Source organism: Scyliorhinus torazame, chromosome 11, assembly GCF_047496885.1.
Source record: "Scyliorhinus torazame isolate Kashiwa2021f chromosome 11, sScyTor2.1, whole genome shotgun sequence".
NCBI lineage: Eukaryota > Metazoa > Chordata > Chondrichthyes > Carcharhiniformes > Scyliorhinidae > Scyliorhinus > Scyliorhinus torazame.
The window spans coordinates 170240301-170264613 of record NC_092717.1 but is presented as its reverse complement, the minus strand read 5'-3'; the positions used below and the strand labels follow the sequence as shown (position 1 = coordinate 170264613).

At 47.3% G+C, this 24313-nt stretch overlaps 1 protein-coding gene across 3 annotated transcripts in view; it reads right to left on the bottom strand.

Moving 5' to 3' along the window:
• Positions 1-8331: 8331 nt before the first annotated feature.
• The window catches only part of lrrc69 (leucine rich repeat containing 69), a 142211-nt gene continuing 126229 nt past the window's right edge, over positions 8332-24313 (bottom strand). For all 3 annotated transcript variants that reach the window (XM_072467998.1, XM_072468000.1, XM_072467999.1), the window contains 2 exons: positions 11736-11909; positions 8332-9911 (listed from right to left, as the gene is read on the bottom strand). In XM_072467998.1, coding sequence (XP_072324099.1) covers positions 9801-9911; positions 11736-11909 — 285 coding nt within the window. In that variant the 3' untranslated portion in view covers positions 8332-9800. The remainder of the gene's footprint in view (positions 9912-11735; positions 11910-24313) is intronic.

Below are 24313 nucleotides of genomic sequence, written 5' to 3'. Positions count from 1 at the left end.
AGGCAAGTCCTGCTGAGTTGGAGGTTGCCTCAAATACACCGTGAGGGGGTCAATTGAAGGGTTCAACCGAGATGGCAACCGCTTATATTGTATCAAAATGAATTGGTCAGTTAGGTGATAGGGGGTGGGGGGTTCTCTGTTCGAGGGGGGGTTTATTGTTCTTTTTATGTTAAGGTTACTATTTTTTGTATAAAATGACAATAGCTTAATAAACATATATATATAATTTACGTTTTTAACAAAGACTTGTTGAGAATAAGTCTTTTCTAGATCCATACTCCTCCCAATGTCAGAAACTGGTTAATATTATTTTTTTAGATATATGTTGCAAGATGCTACTCTATCTGAAACCTCAAAGTTATTTGATTTTTTACTTTCCTTTTGTTCTCTGTGTACTCATTTCCAATGTAGATGTGTTGTTTTTGTACCATAAACAGCACAGAAACAGGTCATTCCTCCCAACCAGTATTTAAGCTCCACTTAAGTGTCCTCCTGTCCTTACTCAGCTAACGATCAGTAAAACTCTCTAATTCATTCTCTCTCATATCTAGTTTCCTATTGAATATCTGTATACAATTTGTCTTGTGGTAGCGAATTCTCTGGGTAAATACATTTTTTTTTCTTATTAAATTTCTTGGTAATTATCTGTCTGTCTTCTGGTTTCCTAAATTTGAAATAATCACACTTTTAGACGCAAAATGCTGGAGGTTCATCGAGTGTATTTCTTAATCTTTGTGGGTCTAATCTAATACATTGCTGCTTTGGACCTTTCTTCAGCACAGCAGTAAATGTGGCACCCCAGATGTACATTATGTGATGCAATGCATGGTTTAAAACCTTGATCTGGATTCTCCCAAAATGGAACTATGTCTCCACACAGGCCTAAAAACGCTGGGGTTTTATTCCAGAGAATCCTGGAAAAAATATCAGCTAATTCAATGCCCTGCAGGGGGCTGGCATGGACTGGGAGCAATTCACGCAGCTTTAGCTGTGGATATGGGCCCCAGCACTACTGGTTCGGAGTCCGCGCATGCGCACGGCGGCGGCCTCCAGCGGCTGCGCCGAGCTCCATGGCGGACTCGGACCACGGAGCCAGACACAAAAATTAGACCCTCTCCGATCGGCCGCGTGCCCGAGAATCTAATCGCACGGATCTGTCCCTCGCCTATAAGGCCCCCTCCCGGTGTCCGATAACCCCCCACCAGGGTGGCCGCAGGCTGAGTCCGCAGCCGCCACGCCAGCATCCCGATCGGCAATAGGTGGTTAGTTCCATGCTGTCGGGAACTCGGCTGGTCGCGAGCGGAGGATCTGGGTCCCCAGCCATCGTACTCCGCGATTACGCCGATTCTCGGGTCCCAGAGAATCGGCGGACTGACGCCGGGCCCGATTTCGGCGTGAAAGTGGATTTTCCACACCCACGCCAAACGCAATTTCAGCGCAGGGCTGCGGGGAATCTAGCCCCTTGTACTTTTTGACAGGCCCTAACTAAAAAGAAAAACTGACTCTTCCAGTTTCAGGAAAGTAAGACTGAAACTGAGATTGGAAACCAAAAACTCTGAGGCGATTGAAATTGATTGAAATCATACAAAAGTACACAGAGCCATCAGATTCAACTGATGAATCCGATGGTGCAGCATCGGCAGGCTGACGAAGACAGAGGTTAGATCCAGAAACTGAGAATAGGCAAATACAGTTGCAGTTGCTGTTTGTGTTATTTGAAGATAAAATTGGTGGATGTACGTCATCCCGACTGTCATGAGCAGAGGTTTTGCCAACGTGTGTCATTTCTGGTGAAACCCATGGCGGTGAAACGCCATTTGTTGTGCTCTGCTGTTAGCTGTGGATCAGGCCAAATCTTAGTAGAAGACCTTGAAATTCTTCATGAGGAAGACAGAGTTTCAAAGAATTTTGTGGCTGAGATTGGCGACACATAGGACGCAATTTAATGGCCGTGTTGTGCTTAAGCGAGAGCCTGATAAGGCTGTTAAATCGCAGGAGAGGCCAGAATCGAGAACTACACCGGATGCCGATCTGTTTGTGATCGAACTGGCCCAGTTTGAAATCAAGATCTCACTTGAGTGTGTTGAGAAAGCAGTAATCACCACTTAAGCCCAATCTCCATACAATTGACGGGACCGACCCCTTATCTAATGGCCTCACGTGATCTAAAATGGTTACACGGGCGCCGATTAGTACTCCTTTTTAAAAAGGTGAACCTGGTGGAAGGGCTGTTGCGGGGATCCGAGGAGGTGAGTAGACATCTTCGCTCACAGGCAAAGAGGCCGGGGGCCTCAGAGGGGGTTGTGGGAGTTCCCGGGGGCTCAGCTTGGCTTGGGCAGGCCTCGGAGATTGGTGCCACAGTGCCCGCAGGTCTGCCGTGCCAACACCTCGACCGTGTGGTACCATTCCGGGGACAACCCCAGCCCCTGCCGCATTCCCCACCGACCACCCCTAACTCACACTGATCACGCAGGCCTCTAGCCGCGCGTCTGAAGAGTATTGCTATTAAAGAGTTAGCATTGGAGTTAAGTGAGCACTTCACACATCCCAAGTGGATTCCTGTGGGAGTCATTGCCCAGCCTTCCAATCAGACTGTGATGCCTGGAGACTGTGGATGAACACTGCAAAAGGAAACATCTAGGCCGAAACGACCAACATCAGAACACCCAGCATCGGGGACATTACCATGGCCAGACGGTGGGTGAGTGCACCAGGGAGTAGACCAGTGCCTTGTTCATGTAACATAACATGAAGGTATCTGGGGTACAGGGTGTGGGGTCCGGTGGGCAGGGGCCTCCACTGCAGCCGGGAGTGCATGGACAGGGTGTGTCGGGGGGGGGCAGAGCAATAGGGGAATGGAGGGTCCCTGGTTGGAAGACACCACTGGTTGTCAGTCTCACACCCTCTCCCAATTCCTTACAGATATTACACGGGATGGACGATATCTTGGACCCCATAAAAGGTGCCCTAGTGGTGCTGCTGGCAGGCCAGACGCCGGAGAAGGCGGCATCAGCTGCGTCGACAGAGACTCGAGGCGGCAGCCCATGTGCAGTGTCCTGTCCCACTCCCTCAGGACCGGATCATCGATCAGGCCAGGGAGAACCCAGAGGGGGAGGCTCGCGACAGTCCAAGGTGTACAGGCATTGCAGGTCTTTCATAAGACAATAAGACATAGGAGCAGAATTAGGCCAATTGGCCCATTGAGTCTGCTCCGCTATTCAATCATGGCTGATATTTTCTCTACCCCATTCTCCTGCCTTCTCCCCATAACCCCTGATCCTCTTATAAATTAATCTATTTCTGTCTTAAAGACACTCATTGATTTTGCCTCCATAGCCTTCTGCGGCAGAGTTCCACAGATTCATCACCCTCTGACTGCAGAAATTCCTCCTTATCTCAGTTTTAAAAGATCGTCCCTTCAGCCTGAGGCTGTGCCCTCGGGTCCTAGTTTTTCCCACTAGTGGAAATATCCTCTCCATGTCCACTCTATCTAGGTCTCTCAGTATCCTGTAAGTTTCAATAAGATCCCCCTCATCCTTCTAAACTCCAACCAGTACAGACCTAGAGTCCTCAACCATTCCTCATATGGCATAGTCATATTGGATAGTCAGAAGCTTTTTCCCAGGGTAGTTGAGTCAATTACTAGGGGACATAGGTTTAAGGTGCAAGGAGATGTGCGAGGGCAGTTTTTTACACAGAGTGTATTGGTGCCTGGAACTCGCTGCTGGAGGAGGTGGTGGAAGCAGGTATGATAGCGAGCTTTAAGAGGCGTCCTGACAAATACATGTATAGGATGGGAATAGAGGGATACGGACCACGGAAGTGTAGAAGGTTTTAAGTTAGACGGACAGCATGTACAGCGCAGGCTTAGATGGCTAAAGGACCTGTTCCTGTTCTGGAGTTTTCTTCGTTCTTTGACAAGCTCTTCATTCCAGAGATCATTCTTGTGAACCTCCTCTGGACTCTTTCAAAGAGATGATGGCAAGCAGGTGCCGCAAGAGACTCCTACTCAACACGGAGAGGGTGTGGCGCCCGTGCCATGTCCTCACAGACTTGGCACCATATGTAGGAGGAGGATACCCACTCCCGGTGGCCGTCGAGGTCACTGCAACCCTGAGCTTCTACATCTCAGGATCACTTCAGGGCTTGAGTGGGGACTTCTGTGGTACATCCTAACCTAAGCCCACAAGTGCATTTGTGAAGTCATGGAGACCCTGTTTGCACGGCAGAGAACTATATAAACGTTGACATGGACCAAGCCCAACAAGATGTCCGGGCATCATGATCCTCCTCCATCGCCGGGATGCCAAGGGTCCCGGGAGTAGTGGATGGCACGTACGTTGCATTGCGTTCACCGAGCCATCTGAAAGTGCCATGCATCAACAGGAGTGGTTCTACTCCTGAACATCCAGCTCATGTGGGACCACCACATGAAGATCATGCACGTGTGTGCATCCTTCCCAGGGAATGTGTATAACAGCTACATCCTGGGCAGTCGGACACCCCGGCCTCTTCGAGGACCACCCCAGGATGGCCGGTTGGCTGTTGGGAGATAAGGGGCATCCACTAAGGACCTAGCTAATGATGCCAGTATGGAGGCCTGTGTCCGATGCAGATACGATACAATGGGGCCCATTTGGGCACCCGGGCTGTCATTGAGCAGTGCATCAGACTCCTCAAAATGAGGTTCCGATGCCTCGACTGCTCTGGTGGGTCACGGCCGAGGGCAGGGGGGTGATGATAATTGGCAGAGAGCTGAGTGCTCATTCAGTGCCATAGCTTGACCCTTGCCAGTTTGCTGAGTGCTTGCTCACACCCATCCACCTGCTGAACAAAGTGCCAGAGGCATCATGCTGATCGAGGCCAACAGACTTTATTGGCGAATAAAAGTATCCCCAACTGGCCCACTCGCCCGACAGTGCTGCCACATTCACCCCACCCTTTCCACGTCCCCCACCTTTCCCCCCGCACCCCACTTACCCCCTGCTCCCATGTACCCCCAACGCCCTTTACCCAGCCCCCATGTACCCCCTACCCCCACCTTTGTCCAGTACCCTGTCAGTGATCGTCGGCATGCTTAGCCTTCCGTTTTCTACCACTACCTCGAGGTGTGTGCCCAGGATGAACATCAGAGGTGGAGGTAGCCTGCGGCTAACACATCCTGTGGCCTGCAATGCCCCTGGCAGACGTCCTCTGGGGGCTCTGGGGCCAGAGGACCCTGGCACACTTGCCAGCGGCACATGCCCTGCCATGTCGCACTGTACCGGGTGCTCACTGTGAGACACACCGTTGTCAGGGGGTTGGAACTCGGGGGAGCTGCTGGCCGCTGTCGCCACACCATAGGATGACTCCAGGTTGTCACTAGCATCCCCTCCTCCCGTTCAGTGCCCATAGGCTCTCCTCAGGTCGGAGGGACAACTGGATTGAGCCCCGGCATCATTCAGCTCTGTCAGCCCTGATGGCTCACCAATGTCCGTGGCATGATGCCAACACCCTTGGTGATGCGCCTCAGTGACTGGGACATGTCTCCCAGCTATCAGGACATGTTCCACAGCACCTCAAATAGGCCCATCTGAGACTGGGATATGCTCTGCAGTGCCTCGGGTATGGCCACCTAGGACTGGGATATGCTCCGCAATGCCTCATCAAGGTCCACTTGGTCATGGACACATCCCCCGACCGGAACACACTGTCGAGGTGCTCTGCCGTGGATGCCACCGCCTGAGCCACGTCTTGGACACCTCCACTCACACTGCTGATGTCATGCACCAGATTCTCCACTGTGGTCGCCACCCTAGCAGTGTTGTCCTTGGTGCCACGCAATGCCAGCGCCATCTTCTGCGTCCGTGGCTTCTGGGACTCCTCCAGTCGACTATGGACCTGGTGGAGAGTCGCTGACATCCCCCTCTGAATCTCACAGCCGTACCCTAGCATCTTCCTCAGCTCCGGGTAAACCTGGTCCAGAGGCCCAGCATCTGACTGGGACATTGCTGGGTCCTGGGATCCAGCAGACCTTCGACTCCTGTCACGCCTGGGCGTTCCTGCATCCACCTGATGTGCATCAACAACTGTGCGGTATTTGCCAGATTGTGCCCCGGAAGCCTGTCCACCAATTTTGCCCACTGAGGTGCGTGACTCTGCGCTGGTAGAGGGTGGAAATGACAGCTGTGCCACAACTATTAAGGTGGCAATGCCTGAGCTCTACTCCGAGGTGTTTTCTTGGGATGTGGGGTGCGGGACGCACCCAGGATGGGCCAGCGCTGTCGGCTGCAGGTCCTGCAGACGAATGGACATGTGGTCAGTGGAAGGATGGGGTAATGGGGGGGTGGGGCGTATGGGGGTGTGTGGCCGGGTGTCCAGTGCAAACTCATCCGAGCGGCCCTGTGGAGGTCGTTGACCATGCGGCACTGGGTGCCGATCCTCTTGGTCACGTACCTCGAGCTGATGGCCACTGCTACTTCTACTTCCTCCCAGGGAGCGGTGGCTGTCCTCTGGCTGACCCTCCTGGACCCCCAGGGGTACAGAATATCCCATCTGGCCTCTACCAAGACGTCCCAAGTTGGCGTCGCCAAAGTGTGGGGCTGGTCTCCATGACAGCATGGCTGTGAGCGGAGTGGAGTTGATTGTGAGGATCAGCTTAAGTGCTGCTGTCACTTGTTAGCAGGGGGCAGGTTAGCACGGTCCTGAGCGAATCTGCCGGCAAACCATGATTTGCAGAGTGATTATCGTGGGGACTCATTAAGTGGACCAATTAACATTTAATCGCGGTGATGGCCTCGCTGAGCGTTTGGGAGCTCGCGATATTTCCCACTCGTTACTACACTTAGAAACGTTTTGGTTAATCACATCCATAGGCTGACTTTTTTTTCTTTTTTTAATAAATTTACAGTACCCAATTCATTTTTTCCAATTAAGGGGCAATTTAACGTGGCCAATCCACCTACCCTGCACATCTTTGGGTTGTTGGGGGGAAACCCACGCAAACACGGGGAGAATGTGCAAACTCCACACGGACAGTGACCCAGAGCCGGGATCGAACCTGGGACCTCAGTGCCGTGAGGCAGAGTGCTAACCATTGCACCACCGTGCTGCCAATCCATAGGCTGACTTGACTGCCAAGCCATTTTGTAAAATCTGATTTAGTTGCATCTGCCATTTAATGTGTAATTTATAGTTTATAAATGACTGGCAATTGCCTGTTGGTTTATGTATATCTCCTGCTGATTTGGAGTTTTAGAATATAGATTGTTACCCAAGGGAGTATTTAGTGTTTGCTTTGTTTGATTCTTGTATAGCAAAATTTATTGTATTTTAAACCATGGAATCTTGTGTTTTCATACTTTCAGTAAATAACTAAGATTTCAGATTACAGTTACTTGTCTGAACCGAGATCTTAAATTCACATAACAATTACCCTCTGTTCTTTGCAAATAATATAACAATATAACAGTATCTTATATTGGTAACTTATAGTTTTGCTGTTCCCCACAATGGAAAAAAATGTCCGGAATTTTCCGGCCGTTCCTGCTGACGCCGAACCCTTGCCGTGGGTTTGCTGGCAACGGGAGGTGCAAACAATGGGAAACCCATTTACAGAAACTGGACCAGGTGATCTTGCCACTGGCCAATGGCGGGCCACTCCGCAACCGTGAAAAATCCTGCCTTGACTCTTTGTCTACTCTATCAAGACCTTTCCTAATTTTAAAGATCTCTATTAAGTCACCCCTCTCAGCCTTCTCGTTCCATGAGAAACGAAGCTCAGCATTTTCCTTAAATCATGAGCTGATCACACCGTTATCATGCTGTCTAAAGTAAACTTCATTGGTCAAAATAAAATTGACAGCTCCAATGATTAGATCGAGTCCAACTTGGGTGGGATATTGATTTTTGGAAAATTGTAAAGCTGTTACGCCTGAACCAGTGTAAAATAGAGGGTTTTATCCAAATCATTCTCCCACAAATGTTGACCAAACTTGGAAAAATAAAGCTGTCTTAACCAGATTGAAGTGTCTTTGTGTTTAGCCGAGCTGTAACTAAGAAGGAAGAACCCCAAGTAAAAGCCAGCTCAATACTCAGTCCTTGAAAACACTCCATTGAAGTTTTGTGAAGAGATTAGAGAAGCTCCTTCAAGGTGAGAAAGTTAAGGAGACATTTAATAAAGCTGTTCAAAATCATGAAAGGATCTGATAGGGTAAATAAGGAGAACCTGTTTCCAGTGGCAGTACTAATCATAAGACACAGATTCAATGGCTGCCTTTTGTGCTGTATCATTCTTTGGTTTGCTGTATTGTGACTACAGTTTTGTTTCATAAAATATAAACACACAAAAAGTACAGAAAAAGTATATTTAATTAATCAAGTCCACCTTATCCAGGCACGGGTCAATCATACACACCATTTTCCTCATCCAATAGCCATGTAATCTCCCTGGAAGATAAATGCAAGATTTTTATTGATTCCCTCCTTTCTTTACCTTCACATAAAATTGAATTCTTACAAAGAGGGTATGCCAGCCATAGCTGGTCTGTTCTTAGACATCTGTCCATAAGCTCTCTCTTGTCAATGCCACTTTGAGTCAGCTGAGGAATGCAAGAAACAACATAGATGGATTCTCCCATTTGATGTTCCAATTCCTGAGGAAAAGCATCAAGCATCAATTTTGTGCACTTAACAGCGGCATATCTGAGATCGGAAAGGAGAAAGAATAGACGCTTGGTGGAAACTTTCTCTGAATGAAGAAGATGTTACTTTTTTTTCCCGCTAACTGCCCCACATACTCTCGGAGTCCAATCCCGGAATAGAATCATAGAATTTACAGTGCAAAAGGAAGCCATTCGGCCCATCGAATCTGCACCGGTCCTTGGAAAGAGCACTCGACTTAAGCCCACAGTTCCACCTTATCCCCGTAACCCCACCTATCCTTTTTGGACACTATGGGCAATTTAGCATGGCCAATCCACCTAACGTACACACTGGGAGGAAACGGGAGCACCCGGAGGAAACCCACGGGAAGAATGTGCAGACTCCTCACGTGGACAGTGGCCCAAACCGGGAATCAAACCTGCGACCCTGGAGCTGTAAAGCAACGGTGCTAACCAATGTGCTACCGTGCCACCCATATACCTGGAGGCTGGCCTTCTTTGTATCAATACAGACATCTTCTAGTAAGCCGATCAGTCCAGCCAACATTTTTTGTTAAAAATTTGAGGATATCTGCAACCAATAGCCCTTAGATATTTGTAAACACAATGACATTTGATATCACCTGTGAAGTTATAACACCATAAAATCATAGAACAACCCATTTTGTAAGCATTTGGAAAGATATCCAACATGACATGAATCACTGATTTATAAGCTGTCCATGTAGAATGAATGTATGGCTGTCTTAGCATTTGTATCTTGAATTGGAAATGGAGCACAGAGTCCATGACGAGGCAAGCAAGAAGATAGAAAGCAATTTTCTGTTGTAGGTATAACACAAGTTACTTTAAGCAGGAACTTAAGCACCAGGATGTAAAGACTATATAAGGTCATAAAGGACATCTTCATTCTCCCAAAAGGTGCATCACTAATTCATTAACATTAAAACTGGAAAAAGGAGGCATTTTGAAACAGGCATAATATGCAGCGTATAGTATTCTCATGCTTGGGGATATCGAAAATATGTAATCCATAAATAACCTATACTTTATCATTGCAAACTCTCGTTATTTCTTAAATTGCAACCTAAAACGTTATTTACAGTTCACTGATACGGAATTGGTCTTCAGTTTGTTAATGTTGTCAGGTTACATTGCTCATGGTATTGCTATCCCGTAGAATTGATGTCCTGATGCATTGAAACATCTGTATGAACAAAGCAAGGCTCGGATGGGGACAACGTGAACAGGACTAGTTATGCTAATTTTCTGAAAGATAAAAAAGAAAAGAATCTGTATCACAAAACAAAGTGTTATACTTCATTTTCACCTCAAAACATTTTTAACAAAGAATAAATGACAGTCGGTGCTGAAAATATTCCCCTGAAGTTATTGAATTATTTTTACGTGAAGTAAAGTTTGCCACTCCGACGATAGAAAGTCTGACTCATGCGACAATGGTATTAATCGCTAGAATAGTTTAAAATTGTTAAATTATTACGCTGTTTCAATTTCTTCTCGCCATGCATATTAACATATACATTTTTCGTAATATCAATAAACTTAAAATAAAATAGCTAAAAATTGAGGAATTGGCAAGAGATCAATTGGCCCTGAATTTCTGCAGGCCATCCATTATGGTCCAAGTTCCAGGATGCAGCTGCTGGTTACCTTTCGTGCTGAATCCACATGTGTGCAGAATCAGGGGGATAATACCCACATATATAATATCCACAGCAGTAGGAGCAGATAATGGGTGCTCTGTTTCAATTTCCTTGAGAATTCCAGAAAAGGATCTCTTCCACATCAAAACAATTGTTCAGATAGCCTATTAACTCCTGTATTCAGAAGGCTGAAAGGAGTTTTTTTTAATCTGCAGAGATTTAAGTCTGCAGAGTTTGTAACCTAGGCCTGTTCTCCAGGGTGGACTCTATTTCAACTGGCCACCACAATTATCATCATTCAGCATACTGACCAGGAATCAGGACGCTCTAGGCAAGGAAATTTCATTTATGTATTTGGAAATCCTATCTCCCACCTATGCTCCTTTTAATTTGAGATCCACATTGCGGAGGGAGGTCATTTCATCAAGGATGGATGGAAACATCCATAGAAAGCCTGGACTCCGGAGAAGCTTGCCAGTACTGAGAAATGTTAAGATTAGCTGATTTGAATGTCAGTTAGGTGGTAACCAGAATCTGGGATGGGCAGAAGGCAATCAGCAGGGGTGGCTGGCAGCAGTGCAACTTACTGCAGAAACAGAAGTCTTCCTGCGGCTATCAACTCCATCGTAAGGCAAGCAAAAAAAAGCCACTGACTTTTTTGGAGGCAACCTACTACAGTAATTTAAGGACCACTGGATTTGCTGCCAAGCATCTGAAAATACTGTTTGCAGCATGTGTGACACATGTCAGTCTGTCGATTACAATTTTGAAAATAAGGACTTAAAACAGGCACTAGGTTCCTTATATGCATGTGCAAAGGACCTAAGGGCAGCACGGTGGCACAGTTGTTAGCACTGCTTTCTCATAGTGCCAGGGACCCGGGATCATTTCCAGCCTTGGGCAACTGTCTGTGTAGAGTTTTCACTTTCTCCCTGTGTCTGCGTGAGTTTCCTCCGGATGCTCTGGTTTCCTCCTATAGTTCAAAGATGTGCAGGTTAAGTGGATTGACCATGCTAAATTGTCTCTTAATGCCTAAAGATGTGGAGGTTATATAATGGGGATAGGGTGGGGGAGTGGGCCTAGCTGGAGTGCTCTTTTGGAGGGTCAGTGCAGACTCGATGGGCCGAAGGACCTCCTTCTGCACTGTAGGGATTCTATGATAAGGCTGTACATCCAATAATGCCTGAGCCCTGGATGCCTAATGCAGGAGGAGCCTTTATCACTGTGGCAGGTGGTGTACTTCCAGTGTAGAATGTGAACACATATCATCAGCTGTATTGGACATTCAGTTTATTTCTATTGCATTCTTTCTGAGCTTCTTTTTTGTACCAATTTTCAAAAATCAAGATTTGATCTAAATATCTGCTCATGTATATTTCTAAATTTATATGCATTTATAAAACATAAAATTCAAAACAAAATATTTTACCTTTTTCAGATTCATAAACCTCACACATTCAAGCCAAGTGTTCAGAAAGCTATGTTGACATACAGCGCATAAGCTTGCATGACCCAATATTTTTCTTGCTTCTGGGTAATATTTAAGAGCTTCATTAAATGAATCGCCCTTTAACTCATTCATGATATACCTTGCTGTAATTTCCTTCAAATTATAAAAAGAATATACAATTAGGTGAGCAACAGTGGAATTGTTTATTGTCGTTTCACTAAAAAGATCAACATCAGAATACGGTTCAGATTAATTAGGTGAAATTCATTGTGATGACAGTTCTAAATGATTTTGGATAGTACCCAGGTTCAATTACTAATGCATATAAATCAACATTACATAATTGTCCATGATTCATTAACAATTGTAAGCTTTGACAGAGTCATCCAGACTCAAAACGTCAGCTCCCTTCTCAGAGTTATAGTCATAGATGTTTACAACATAGAAACAGGCCCTTCGGCCTAGCTTGTCCATGCCGCCAAGTTTCTATCACTAAATTAGTGCCACTTGCCCACGTTTGGCCCATATCCCTCTATACTCACCCTGCCCATGTAACTGTCTAACTGTTTTTTAAAGGAAAAAATTGTACCTGCCTCTACCACTGCATCTGGCAACTCGTTTCAGAAGCTCACCATCCACTGTGTGAAGAAATCTCCCCTCTGGTCTCTTTTGTAGCTCTCCCCTCTCACCTTAAAGCTATGCTCTCCAGTTCTCAACTCCTCTACCTTTGGGAAAAGATGCTGACTACCTTATCCATGTTCCTCATTATTTTATAGACCTCTATAAGTTCACCCCTAAGCCTCCTATGCTCCTGGGAAAAAAAGTCCCAGCCTATCCAGCCTCTCCTTATAACTCAGACCATCAAGTCCTGGTAGCATCCTCGTAAATCATTTCTGCACTATTTCTAGTTTAACAATATCCTTCCTATGATAGGGTGACCAGAACTGAACACTATTCCATGTGCGGTCTTACAAATGTCTTGTACAACTTCAACAAGACGTTCCAACTCCTGTATTCAATATTCTGACTAATAAAAGCGAGCATGCTGAATGCCTTCTTCACCACCTGTCCACCTGTGACTCCACCTTCAAGGAGTTATGAACCTGTACCCCTAGATCTCTTTGTTCTGTAACTCTCCCCAACTCCCTACCATTAACTGAGTAGGTCTTGCCCTGATTTGATTTACCAAAATGCATCACCTCACATTAATCCAAATTAAACTCCGTCTGCCATTCATCGGCCCACTGGCTATATTGGTCAAGATCCTGTTGCAATCTTAGATAACCTTCCTCACTATCCACTATGCCACCAATCTTGGTGACCTAGGACTCGGCTCCCCACTCTGCAACTGGATCCTCGATTTTCTGACCAACAGACCACAATCAGTAAGAATGAACAACAACACCTCCTCCACAATAGTCCTCAACACCGGCGCCCCGCAAGGCTGCGTACTTAGCCCCCTACTCTACTCCCTGTACACACACGACTGCGTGGCAAAACTTGGTTCCAACTCCATCTACAAGTTTGCTGACGATACGACCATAGTGGGCCGGATCTCGAATAACAATGAGTCCGAATACAGGAGGGAGATAGAGAACCTAGTGGAGTGGTGTAGCGACAACAATCTCTCCCTCAATGCCAGCAAAACTAAAGAGCTGGTAATTGACTTCAGGAAGCAAAGTACTGTACACACCCCTGTCAGCATCAACGGGGCCGAGGTGGAGATGGTTAGCAGTTTCAAATTCCTAGGGGTGCACATCTCCAAAAATCTGTCCTGGTCCACCCACGTCGACGCTACCACCAAGAAAGCACAACAGCGCCTATACTTCCTCAGGAAACTAAGGAAATTTGGCATGTCCACACTGACTCTTACCAACTTTTACAGATGCACCATAGAAAGCATCCTATCATGCTGCATCACAGCCTGGTATGGCAACTGCTCGGCCCAGGACCGCAAGAAACTTCAGAGAGTCGTGAACACCGCCCAGTCCATCACACGAACCTGCCTCACATCCATTGACTCCATCTACACCTCCCGCTGCCTGGGGAAAGCGGGCAGTATAATCAAAGATCCCTCCCACCCGGCTTACTCACTCTTCCAACTTCTTCCATCGGGGAGGAGATACAGAAGTCTGAGAACACACACGAACAGACTCAAAAACAGCTTCTTCCCCACTGTCACCAGACTCCTAAATGACCCTCTTATGGACTGATTTCATTAACACTAAACCCTGTATGCTTCATCCGATGCCAGTGCTTATGTAGTTACATTGTATATGTTGTGTTGCCCTATTATGTATTTTCTTTTATTCCCTTTTCTTCTCATGTACTTAATGCTCTGTTGAGCTGCTCGCAGAAAAATACTTTTCACTGTACCTCGGTACACGTGACAATAAACAAATCCAATCCAATCCAATCCAATCCAATCTGCAAACTTACTGACCATATTTCCTACATTCTCATCCAAATCATTAATATATGGGGCGGGACTCTCCGATTTCGCCGGGAGGGCAGTGTGAATCCCGCCCCCGCTGGCCGCCGAATTCTCAGCACCGAAGATTCGGTGGGGGCGGGAATCGCGCTGCTCTGGTCGGCGGGCCCCCCCCGGCGATTCTCCGGCCCGCGATGGGCCAAAGTCCCACTGCTGTCATGCCAGTCCCGCCGAACTGAATCAAACCACCTACCTTACCGGCAGGACTGGCAGCGTGGGCGGGCTCCTGGGGGGGGGGGGGGGGTGAGGGGTGATCTGGCCCCGGGGGGTGCCCCCACGGTGGCCTGGCCCGCGATCGGGGCCCACCGATCCGCGGGCGGGCCTGTGCCGTGGGGCCCTCTTTTCCTTCCACCTCGGCCACAGCCTCCGCGATAGCCGATGCGGAGGTGACCCCCCCCTGCGCATGCGTGGGGATGATGTCAGCAGCCGCTGACGTTCCCGCGTATGCACGGACCTCCGCTGGCCGGCGGAGTCCCTTCGACCCCAACTGGCGTGGTGCCAAAGACCTTTCCCGCTGTCCGGCGGCGCGCAAACCACTCCGGCGCGGACCTAGCCCCTCAAGGTGAGGGCTTGGCCCCTAAAGGTGCGGAGAAATCCGCGCCTTTGGGGCGGCCCGACGGCAGAGTGGTTCACGCCACTCCATCCCGCCGGGACCCCCTGCCCCGCCGGGTAGGGGAGAATCCTGGCCATGATTAGGGCAGCACGGTCGCACAGTGAATAGCATTGTGGCTTCACAGTGCCAGGGTCCCAGGTTCGATTCCCCGCTGGGTCACGGTCTGTGCGGAGTCTGCACTTTCTTCCCATGTCTGCATGGGTTTCCTCCGGGTGCTCCGGTTCCCTCCCACAGTCCAAAGACATGCAGGTTAGGTGGATTGGCCATGCTAAATTGCCCTTAGTGTCCAAAAAGGGTTAGGAGGGGTTATTGAGTTACGGGGATAGGGTGGAAGTGAGGGCTTAAGTGGGTCGATGCAGACTCGATGGGCCAAATGGCCTCCTTCTGCACTGTCTGTTCTATGTTAACCCAGCACCGTTCCCTGAGGCACACCACTGGTCACAGGGCTCCAGTTTGAAAAACAACCCTCCACAACCACTCTTTGGCTTCGGTCTCCAAGCCACTTTTGTAGCCAATTGGCTACCTCACCTTGGATTCCGTGAGATTTAACCTTTTGCAACAACCTGCCATGTGGTACCTTGTCAAAAGCCTTGCTAAAGTCCATATAGACAACGTCGACTGCACTGCCCTCATCTACCTTCTTGGTTACCCCTTAAAATACTCAATCAAATTCATGAGACATGACTTTCCCCTTACAAAGCCATGTTGACTTTCACTAATTAGCCCTTGCCTGTCTAAATGCCTGTAGATCCTGTCCCTCAGAATACCTTATAACAATTTACCCACTACAGAAGTAAGGCTAACAGGTCTATAGTTTCCAGGCTTATGCCTACAGCCCTTCTTAAACAAGGGCACAACATTTGCTACCCTCCAATCTTCAGGCACCTCTCCTGTGGCTGTCGATGATTTAAATATCTCAGCTCGGGGGCCGGCAATTTCCTCCCTAGCCTCCCACAACATCCTGGGATACATTTCATCAGGTCCTAGGGATTTATCTATCTTGATGCACTTTAATACCTCCAGCACCTCCTTCTCTGTAATATGTACACTCCTCAAGACATCACTTTTTATTTCCCTAACATTCGTGCCTTTGTCAACAGTAAATACTGATGAGAAATATTCATTTAGGACCACTCCCATTCCTTATGGATCTGCACATAGCTGACCTTGTTTATCCTTAAGAGGCCCTACCCTCTCCCTAGTCACCCTTTTACCCTTTATGTATCTGTAAAAGCTCTTTGGATTTTCCGTTGCCTTGTCTGCCAAGACAATCGCATGTCCCTTTTTGCCCTCCTGATTTCTCTCTTAACTCTATTCCGACAAGCGTTAAACTCTTCAAGGGATCCATTTGATCCCAGCAGCCTATGCATGTCATATGTCTTCCAGGGTTCCCTCCTTCTATCAGCCTGACGCTTCACTCTAAGAGGAAAGTTCGCACCCTGAACCCTAGTTAACGCCTTTTTGAAAGGCTCCCACTTACCAGCTGTCCCCTTGCCTGCAAATAGGCATCCCCAATCAACTTTTGAAAGTTCTTGCCCCGTACCCTTGAAATTGGCCTCTCCACAGATGCCGTCAGTCCTGCTGAGATGGTCCAGTATTTTCTGTTTGTTTCAGAATCCAGCATCCACAGTAATTTGCTTTTATTTTAACAATTGTAGTTTGCTAGTTTGAATTAGTGGTTACAATTGGGTGGCTGGTACGATAAATTGAATTGCTAGATTAAGAATAAAGCTGTCTGCTGATTTCACCTAATAACACCGTCGCTAAATGCATTGCACGTTTTAATGCTGAGCTTTATAAAGTGGAAGGTCTGTAGTAAGATCTATATTTGCACTGAATCTGCTAACTTAACTAGGGTGGCAGCCAAGGACTGAATGATCTCACCACCTCCCAGACGAGAGTGAAATCAACTATCCAAGCCCAATTGCTATCCAGTAATTCTCAAAATGAAAATTTTCATTTGTTGATGTCAGAGTGGAAGGACAGGGTTTGTGTGATGCTGGAAATCTGAAATAATAAAACAACAAATACTGGAAATGTTCAGGTCAGGCAGCATCTGTGCAAAGAGAAAGAGTTAACACATTGCAGATGAGTGACCATTCCCTCAAAACTGATCCTGACAGCCTGTTGAAAGGTCACCAAATGTAAATGGTATCACCACTTCTCTCTCCACCGATGCTTCCACACCTGCTGAGTATTTCCAGTCTTTTCTGTTTTTAAATCAAATGATTATGATTCAGGGCAGCATGGTGGTGCAGTGGTTAGCACTGCTGCCTCATGGCGCCGAGGTCCAAGATTCGATTCCGGCTCTGGGTCACTGTCCGTGGGGAGTTTGCACATTTTCCCCGTGTTTGCGTGCGTTTCACCCCCACAACCCAAAGATGTGCAGGGTAGGTGAATTGGCGACGCTAAATTGCCCTATAATTGGAAAAAATGAATTTGGTACTGTAAAAAAAAATTTTTTAAATTGATTATGATTCATTGAGCAATTTTGTGCACCTTTGCCCTTTATCTCAGTGGCATCTTAACGTGAGAATTTTAAAAATAAATTGATCAGGTGAGAAGTATCCAATTTAGCAATTACAATATGGAAATAATTCAGATATATACAGCTTTTTGGTAGCTTTAAGTTGGTGCATCTATTTTCGAGTCCAATAACATCTGTGCAATCACAGGTGAATAACAAACATCGCTATTTGTAGGCTAATACACACAATTTATTTTAAAATTTGGCACGTTGTTGGTAACTTTATGAAGAACAAAAGAAGAAGGAATAGTGGAGCAAAGAGTGAAACCACATATTGAGCAGAGAAAGAATCATTTTTGATTAATGGGACATCTGTGGAAGGCAATAATAAAATAACAGATGCTGCACAAATTTCACTGGCAGATGCTCACAATTCCTAATGTTTACCCTTGCCAGCTCACCAGTTGTACAGGAATTTTGCACTTAGGGTGTACATTGGGATTTCAGCAGAGGCCAGCTGATGCAATATGTTTTCACTCTTCTTATGTCTGTGTTTACTCACAACACCTGCACTTGATTCAAAAACAGATGATAACACACATACTGCTGCCAGTTATTGGGCTACATGCTGCATTAAAAATACACATTTCATTTGTTCAAGATCTGCTTTTGTTGGTTTACTTCAAATCCACAATAGAAGACCTGGAAGGCCTTTGGCATTATTACAAGTTCCTGCATTCAACGAAATGCTGCAATTTGCATCCAGATTAAACAAACATCAGGGGAAGGTGGCCATGAGACCAATTTCCATATTGACCTCGACAGATATCCAGATGTGTAGACAACATGGTAAGAAATGATGAGTAGTTATTTTATAAAGACATAAGGGCGTAGAAACTCAAAGATGTTACATCCATTTACAGGCTTAAATTGGGTGCCAAAGCATCCAATATGGCAGGCTGCATTTGTGCACACATTTTGAGTGGGAGGTTTACCACTCGCTATATTGGGATAGATAAAAGAGGCATCCAGGAGCCACCCCTGAAACAGACAATAGGTCCTTCGCATATGCAAATAGAACCACAGAAATCAAGAGCAAGAACTCCCTCAACCCACCCAAGAATAAGGAATTTATCATCCTCAGTTACTGAATTGCACTCTCCAGAATAAGATTGTCTGAATGTCAGTAAAAATGGGAAATTATAATGTCTTTCTTGATACTTGATACAGGGTAAAAGAAAACTACAGTGTGAAGATTCATCTGTACAGATGATTTCTGCATCACTATCCAATCATAAATACTTGAGGGCTTGCAGAGCATCCTGATTCCCTGAGTTCACATGTGCTATCAGGTTCCAGGTGTGCTATCATGCCTGGTCTCTGAATGGTAGCCCGTGCAAGGCACAATTGTGTGCCTTCCACTTGAAAAACTGCCAGGAAAACTCCAGCTAACATGGGATATTGCAGCTCTCGAGTACTGAGCAGCTCATGCACAGTGGGTCAATTAGTGGCCAAAGGATGCACTCACCACCCAACTAATGATTTGCCTATTTGCAGGCAAGGGGACAGCCCGCGCGGACACGGGGAGAACGTGCAGAGTCCACACAGTCACCCAAGGCCGGGATTGAACCCAGGTCCCTGGTGCTGTGAGGCAGCAGTGCTAACCACTGTGTCACCATGCTGTCAATAAACTGGCAATCCAGCCAGTGGTGCAAAGTATCATGCCCACTTGCCTTCATTCTCACCCCCATACTGGTGTGAAAATATTGCCCATTGTTACAAGACACAATAGCCATTATTCTCTGCAACATGATTTGATCACACATTAACGTTTACTCTAACCATTCATGTACAAAAATTATTGTTTTAAGAATGCGCTACAACTTGCATTGACAATTGTAAACCAAGAGCATTAAAAAAACTTGCATTTATATGGGGAGTCCCAGAGTGCTCTGCAGCAGGCAATTTCAAAGTGGGGGGCGCGACCCGTGGGTGGGTCATGGGCAGGTGTCAGGAGGGTCGCGGAGCCATCCATCGCGGTGTTCTCGAATGCGGGAATTCAGGCGCAACAGCCGGCTTTCAAAAATGCATGCTGCGAGCTGCTTTAAAAATGACGGCCAAGACAGGCTTTAATAATGCGGGTGCGCTGCGCATGCGTGCCCGCTCATCAGTGCGCATGCCCGGAGCCCAGAGAGAAACAGCACCTCCTTCTGATGTCAGCGGGCTGACCCAGGAGAAGATTCTTTTAAAAATTCAATTCAGTCTTTCTGCATCTGTCTTGAATATGTTTAATGCCTGCAGAACTCTCTTTGATAGTGAATTTTAGCGATTTAAAAGGTTCACAATACTTTGAGTTAAGTAATTTCTCCTCATCTATGTCTAAAATTGTCGCATTATAATTTGCAGACTATATTCCCAGGCTGTAAACCACCCATCTGAGGAAAACTTACATTCTGCATCTGCTCTGTAGGGTCCTGAGAGAATAATGCCTGTTTCAATTAGGTCATTTCTCATTCTTCGCTACTCTAGACTATAGAATATAAACCCAGGCTCATCTCTCGCATTAAAGGTAAGAGGAAATTTAGTTTTCAGTTAATTTATTTCATTATTTGACTATTGTTATACTCATTAAAATTTTGTTTTAGTAAAATGTTTTGCTGGCAAATATTCCTTAACAGTTGTGGTCAATGATGTAGTGTGTTTACTCTCCTACTTCACCCACCACCCAATGTACTCTAATTGTGAAGCTAAATTTACCAGAATCACCAGCTGTTACAAATAAGTACTCTATTATGTGGAATGGTGACAACTGCACACGGTCATATTGCTAAGCTGCATAAGCATTTGGAGTCATGCAATAGCAGTGGCGGTTAGATGCAGTTTATATTTATATTTAAAATTATAAGTGCTAACAAGGTGAGTCAAACTTACAAATGTATAAATTCATCACAGTAAAACACTATCAGCATAAAGGACATCTATGCGTAAAATTAAGTTTGCCAACTTGGATCTGTGAGAGAATTTTTGCATTGCAGATCAAAAGGTTGTGAGTTCAAGTCCCCTCCCAATATGATCTAAGAATGGTCCAAACTGAAATTTGAATGCAGTATTGAAAGGTGCTGCATTGTTCATCGCACCATCTTTCAAACAAAATAGCGAACCGCCATGTTGGATGGAAGTGAAAAATCTAATGGTACCTCGTGAGGAAGAACAAAGAAAAGTACAGCACAGGAACAGGCCCTTCGGCCCTCCAAGCCTGCGCCGACCGTGCTGCCCGTCTAAACTAAAATCTTCTACACTTCCAGGGTCCGTGTCCCTCTATTCCCATCCTATTCATGTATTTGTCAAGATGCCCCATAAATGTCACTTTCGTCCCTTCCACCACCTCCTCCGGCAGCAAGTTCCAGGCACCCACTACCCTCTGTGTAAAAAAACGTACCTCGTACATCTCCTCAAACCTTGCCCCTTAAACATATGTCCCCTAGTAATTGACTCCTCTCTGACTATCCATTCTGTCCATGCCCCTCATAATTTTGTAGACCTCTATCAGGTCGCCCCTCAACTTCCTTTGTTCCAGTGAGAACAAACCAAGTTTATTCAACCTCTCCTCATAGCTAATGCCCTCCATACCAGGCAACATCCTGGTAAATCTCTTCTGCACCCTCTTTGAAGCCTCCACATCCTTCTGGTAGTGTGGTGACCAGAATTGAACACTATATTCCAAGTGTGGCCTAACCAAGGTTCGCTACAGCTGCAACATGACTTGCCAATTTTTATACTCAATGCCTCGGCCTATGAAGGCAAGCATGCCGTATGCCTTCCTTTAAAAAAAAAATATGCTTATTCAACGTTTATACAACAAAAATTTTCAACCAGTTAAACACCAACCCCCCCCCCGTAACAGAAAAGAAAAAGAAAAAAGAGCAGATTAAAACATAAACATATCAAGCAAACATAATACAGAACTTATACAATGGGTTTCTCCCGCACATATTAACCCTCCCATATGTTTGTATAAATACCACCTGGGGAGAGCCCCCCTCCCCCACCCGCCCAAATATCCCCCCTCCCCGAAAGAAACACCCCCCTCCCCTCCCCTCCCTCCCTGGGTTGCTGCTGATGCTGACCGAGCTCCTTCTAACGCTCCGCGAGATAGTCTAGGAACGGTTGCCACCGCCTGAAGAACCCCTGCGCAGACCCTCTCAAGGCAAACTTTATCCTCTCCAGCTTAATGAACCCTGCCATGTCATTTATCCAGGCTTCCACACTGGGGGGTTTCGCGTCCTTCCATAATAGCAAAATCCTCCGCCGGGCTACCAGGGACGCAAAGGCCAGAATACCGTCCTCTTTCGCCTCCTGCACTCCCGGCTCGTCCGCCACCCCAAATAGTGCTAGCCCCCAACTTGGTTTAACCTGGGCTTTCACCACCTTGGACATAGTCCTCGCGAAACCCCTCCAGAATCCATCCAGTGCCGGGCACGACCAAAACATGTGCACGTGATTCGCCGGGCTTCCCGAGCACCTCCCGCATCTGTCCTCCATCCCAAAGAACCTACTCAGCCTCGCCCCTGTCATATGCGCTCTGTGAATAACCTTAAACTGTATCAGGCTGAGCCTGGCACATGAGGAAGAGGAATTGACCCTACTCAGGGCATCCGCCCACAGACCCTCTTCAATCTCCTCCCCCAACTCCTCCTCCCACTTGCCCTTCAGCTCCTCAACCCAAGCCTCCCCCTCTTCTTTCATCTCCTGATATATCGCCGAAACCTTGCCTTCGCCGACCCATACACCCAAAATCACCCTGTCCTGAATCCGCTGTGCCGGGAGCGACGGGAATTCCCTCACCTGCCACCTCACAAACGCCCTCACTTGCATATACCTGAACGCATTTCCCGGGGGTAACCTGAACTTCTCCTCCAGCGCCCCTAGGCTAGCAAACGTCCCATCTATAAACAGGTCCCCCATTCTTCTGATCCCTGCCAATGCCAGCTCCGAAACCCCCATCCATCCTCCCTGGGACGAACCGATGGTTCTCCCGGATCGGGGACCACACCGAAGCTCCCATCGCACCCCTGTGTCGTCTCCACTGCCCCCAGATGTTTAGCGTTGCCGCCACTACCGGACTCGTGGTGTACCTTGTCGGCGAGAGCGGCAGCGGTGCCGTCACCAGCGCCCTCAGGCTCGTTCCTTTGCAGGACGCCATCTCCAACCTCTTCCATGCCACCCCCTCTCCCTCTATTACCCACTTACGGATCATCGCTACGTTGGCTGCCCAATAATAGCCCTCCAGATTCGGCAACGCCAGCCCTCCCTGTCCCTACTACGCTCCAGAAACCCCCTCCTTACCCTTGGAGTGTTGTTTGCCCACACAAAACCCATGATGCTCCTACCTACCCGCTTAAAAACGGCCTTGGTAATCATAATAGGAAGGCACTGGAACATGAAAAGAAACCTCGGGAGGACCATCATTTTAATCGACCGTATACCCCTTTGGATACTGTCGGGGGGGATAGCCTATCAGGGGAAAACAGCAGCAGCCAGAGCAGTGGCACCACGGCTGGCTCTGATGTTCAGAAGGGAGGGTCAAAGCGCAGAAGAGTAATAGTAATAGGGGACTCTATAGTCAGGGGCACAGATAGGCGCTTCTGTGGACGTGAAAGAGACTCCAGGATGGTATGTTGCCTCCCTGGTGCCAGGGTCCAGGATGTCTCCGAACGGGTAGAGGGAATCCTGAAGGGGGAGGGCAAACAGGCAGAGGTCGTTGTACATATTGGTACTAACGACATAGGCAGGAAGGGGCATGAGGTCCTGCAGCAGGAGTTCAGGGAGCTAGGCAGAAAGTTAAAGGACAGGACCTCGAGGGTTGTAATCTCGGGATTACTCCCTGTGCCACGTGCCAGTGAGGCTAGAAATAGGAAGATAGAGCAGACAAACACGTGGCTAAACAGCTGGTGTAGGAGGGAGGGTTTCCGTTTTCTGGACCACTGGGAGCTCTTCCGGGGCAGGTGTGACCTGTATAAGATGGACGGGTTGCATCTAAACCGGAGAGGCATAAATATCCTGGCCGCGAGGTTTGCTAGTGTCACACGGGAGGGTTTAAACTAGTATGGCAGGGGGGTGGGTACGGGAGCAATAGGTCAGAAGGTGAGAGCATTGAGGGAGAACTAGGGAATAGGGACAGTGTGGCTCTGAGGCAGAGCAGACGGGGAAAAGTTGCTGAACACAGCGGGTCTGGTGGCCTGAAGTGCCTATGTTTTAATGCAAGGAGCATTACGGGTAAGGCAGATGAACTTAGAGCTTGGATTACTACTTGGAACTATGATGTTATTGCCATTACAGAGACCTGGTTGAGGGAAGGGCAGGATTGGCAGCTAAACGTTCCAGGATTTAGATGTTTCAGGCGGGATAGAGGGGGATGTAAAAGGGGAGGCGGAGTTGCGCTACTTGTTCGGGAGAATATCACAGCTATACTGCGAGAGGACACCTCAGAGGGCAGTGAGGCTATATGGGTAGAGATCAGGAATAAGAAGGGTGCAGTCACAATGTTGGGGGTATACTACAGGCCTCCCAACAGCCAGCGGGAGATAGAGGAGCAGATAGGTAGACAGATTTTGGAAAAGAGTAAAAACAACAGGGTTGTGGTGATGGGAGACTTCAACTTCCCCAATATTGACTGGGACTCACTTAGTGCCAGGGGCTTAGATGGGGCGGAGTTTGTAAGGAGCATCCAGGAGGGCTTCTTAAAACAATATGTAGACAGTCCAACTAGGGAAGGGGCGGTACTGGACCTGGTATTGGGGAATGAGCCCGGCCAGGTGGTAGATGTTTCAGTAGGGGAGCATTTCGGTAACAGTGACCACAATTCAGTAAGTTTTAAAGTACTGGTGGACAAGGATAAGAGTGGTCCGAGGATGAATGTGCTAAATTGGGGGAAGGCTAATTATGACAATATTAGGTGGGAACTGAAGAACATAGATTGGGGGCGG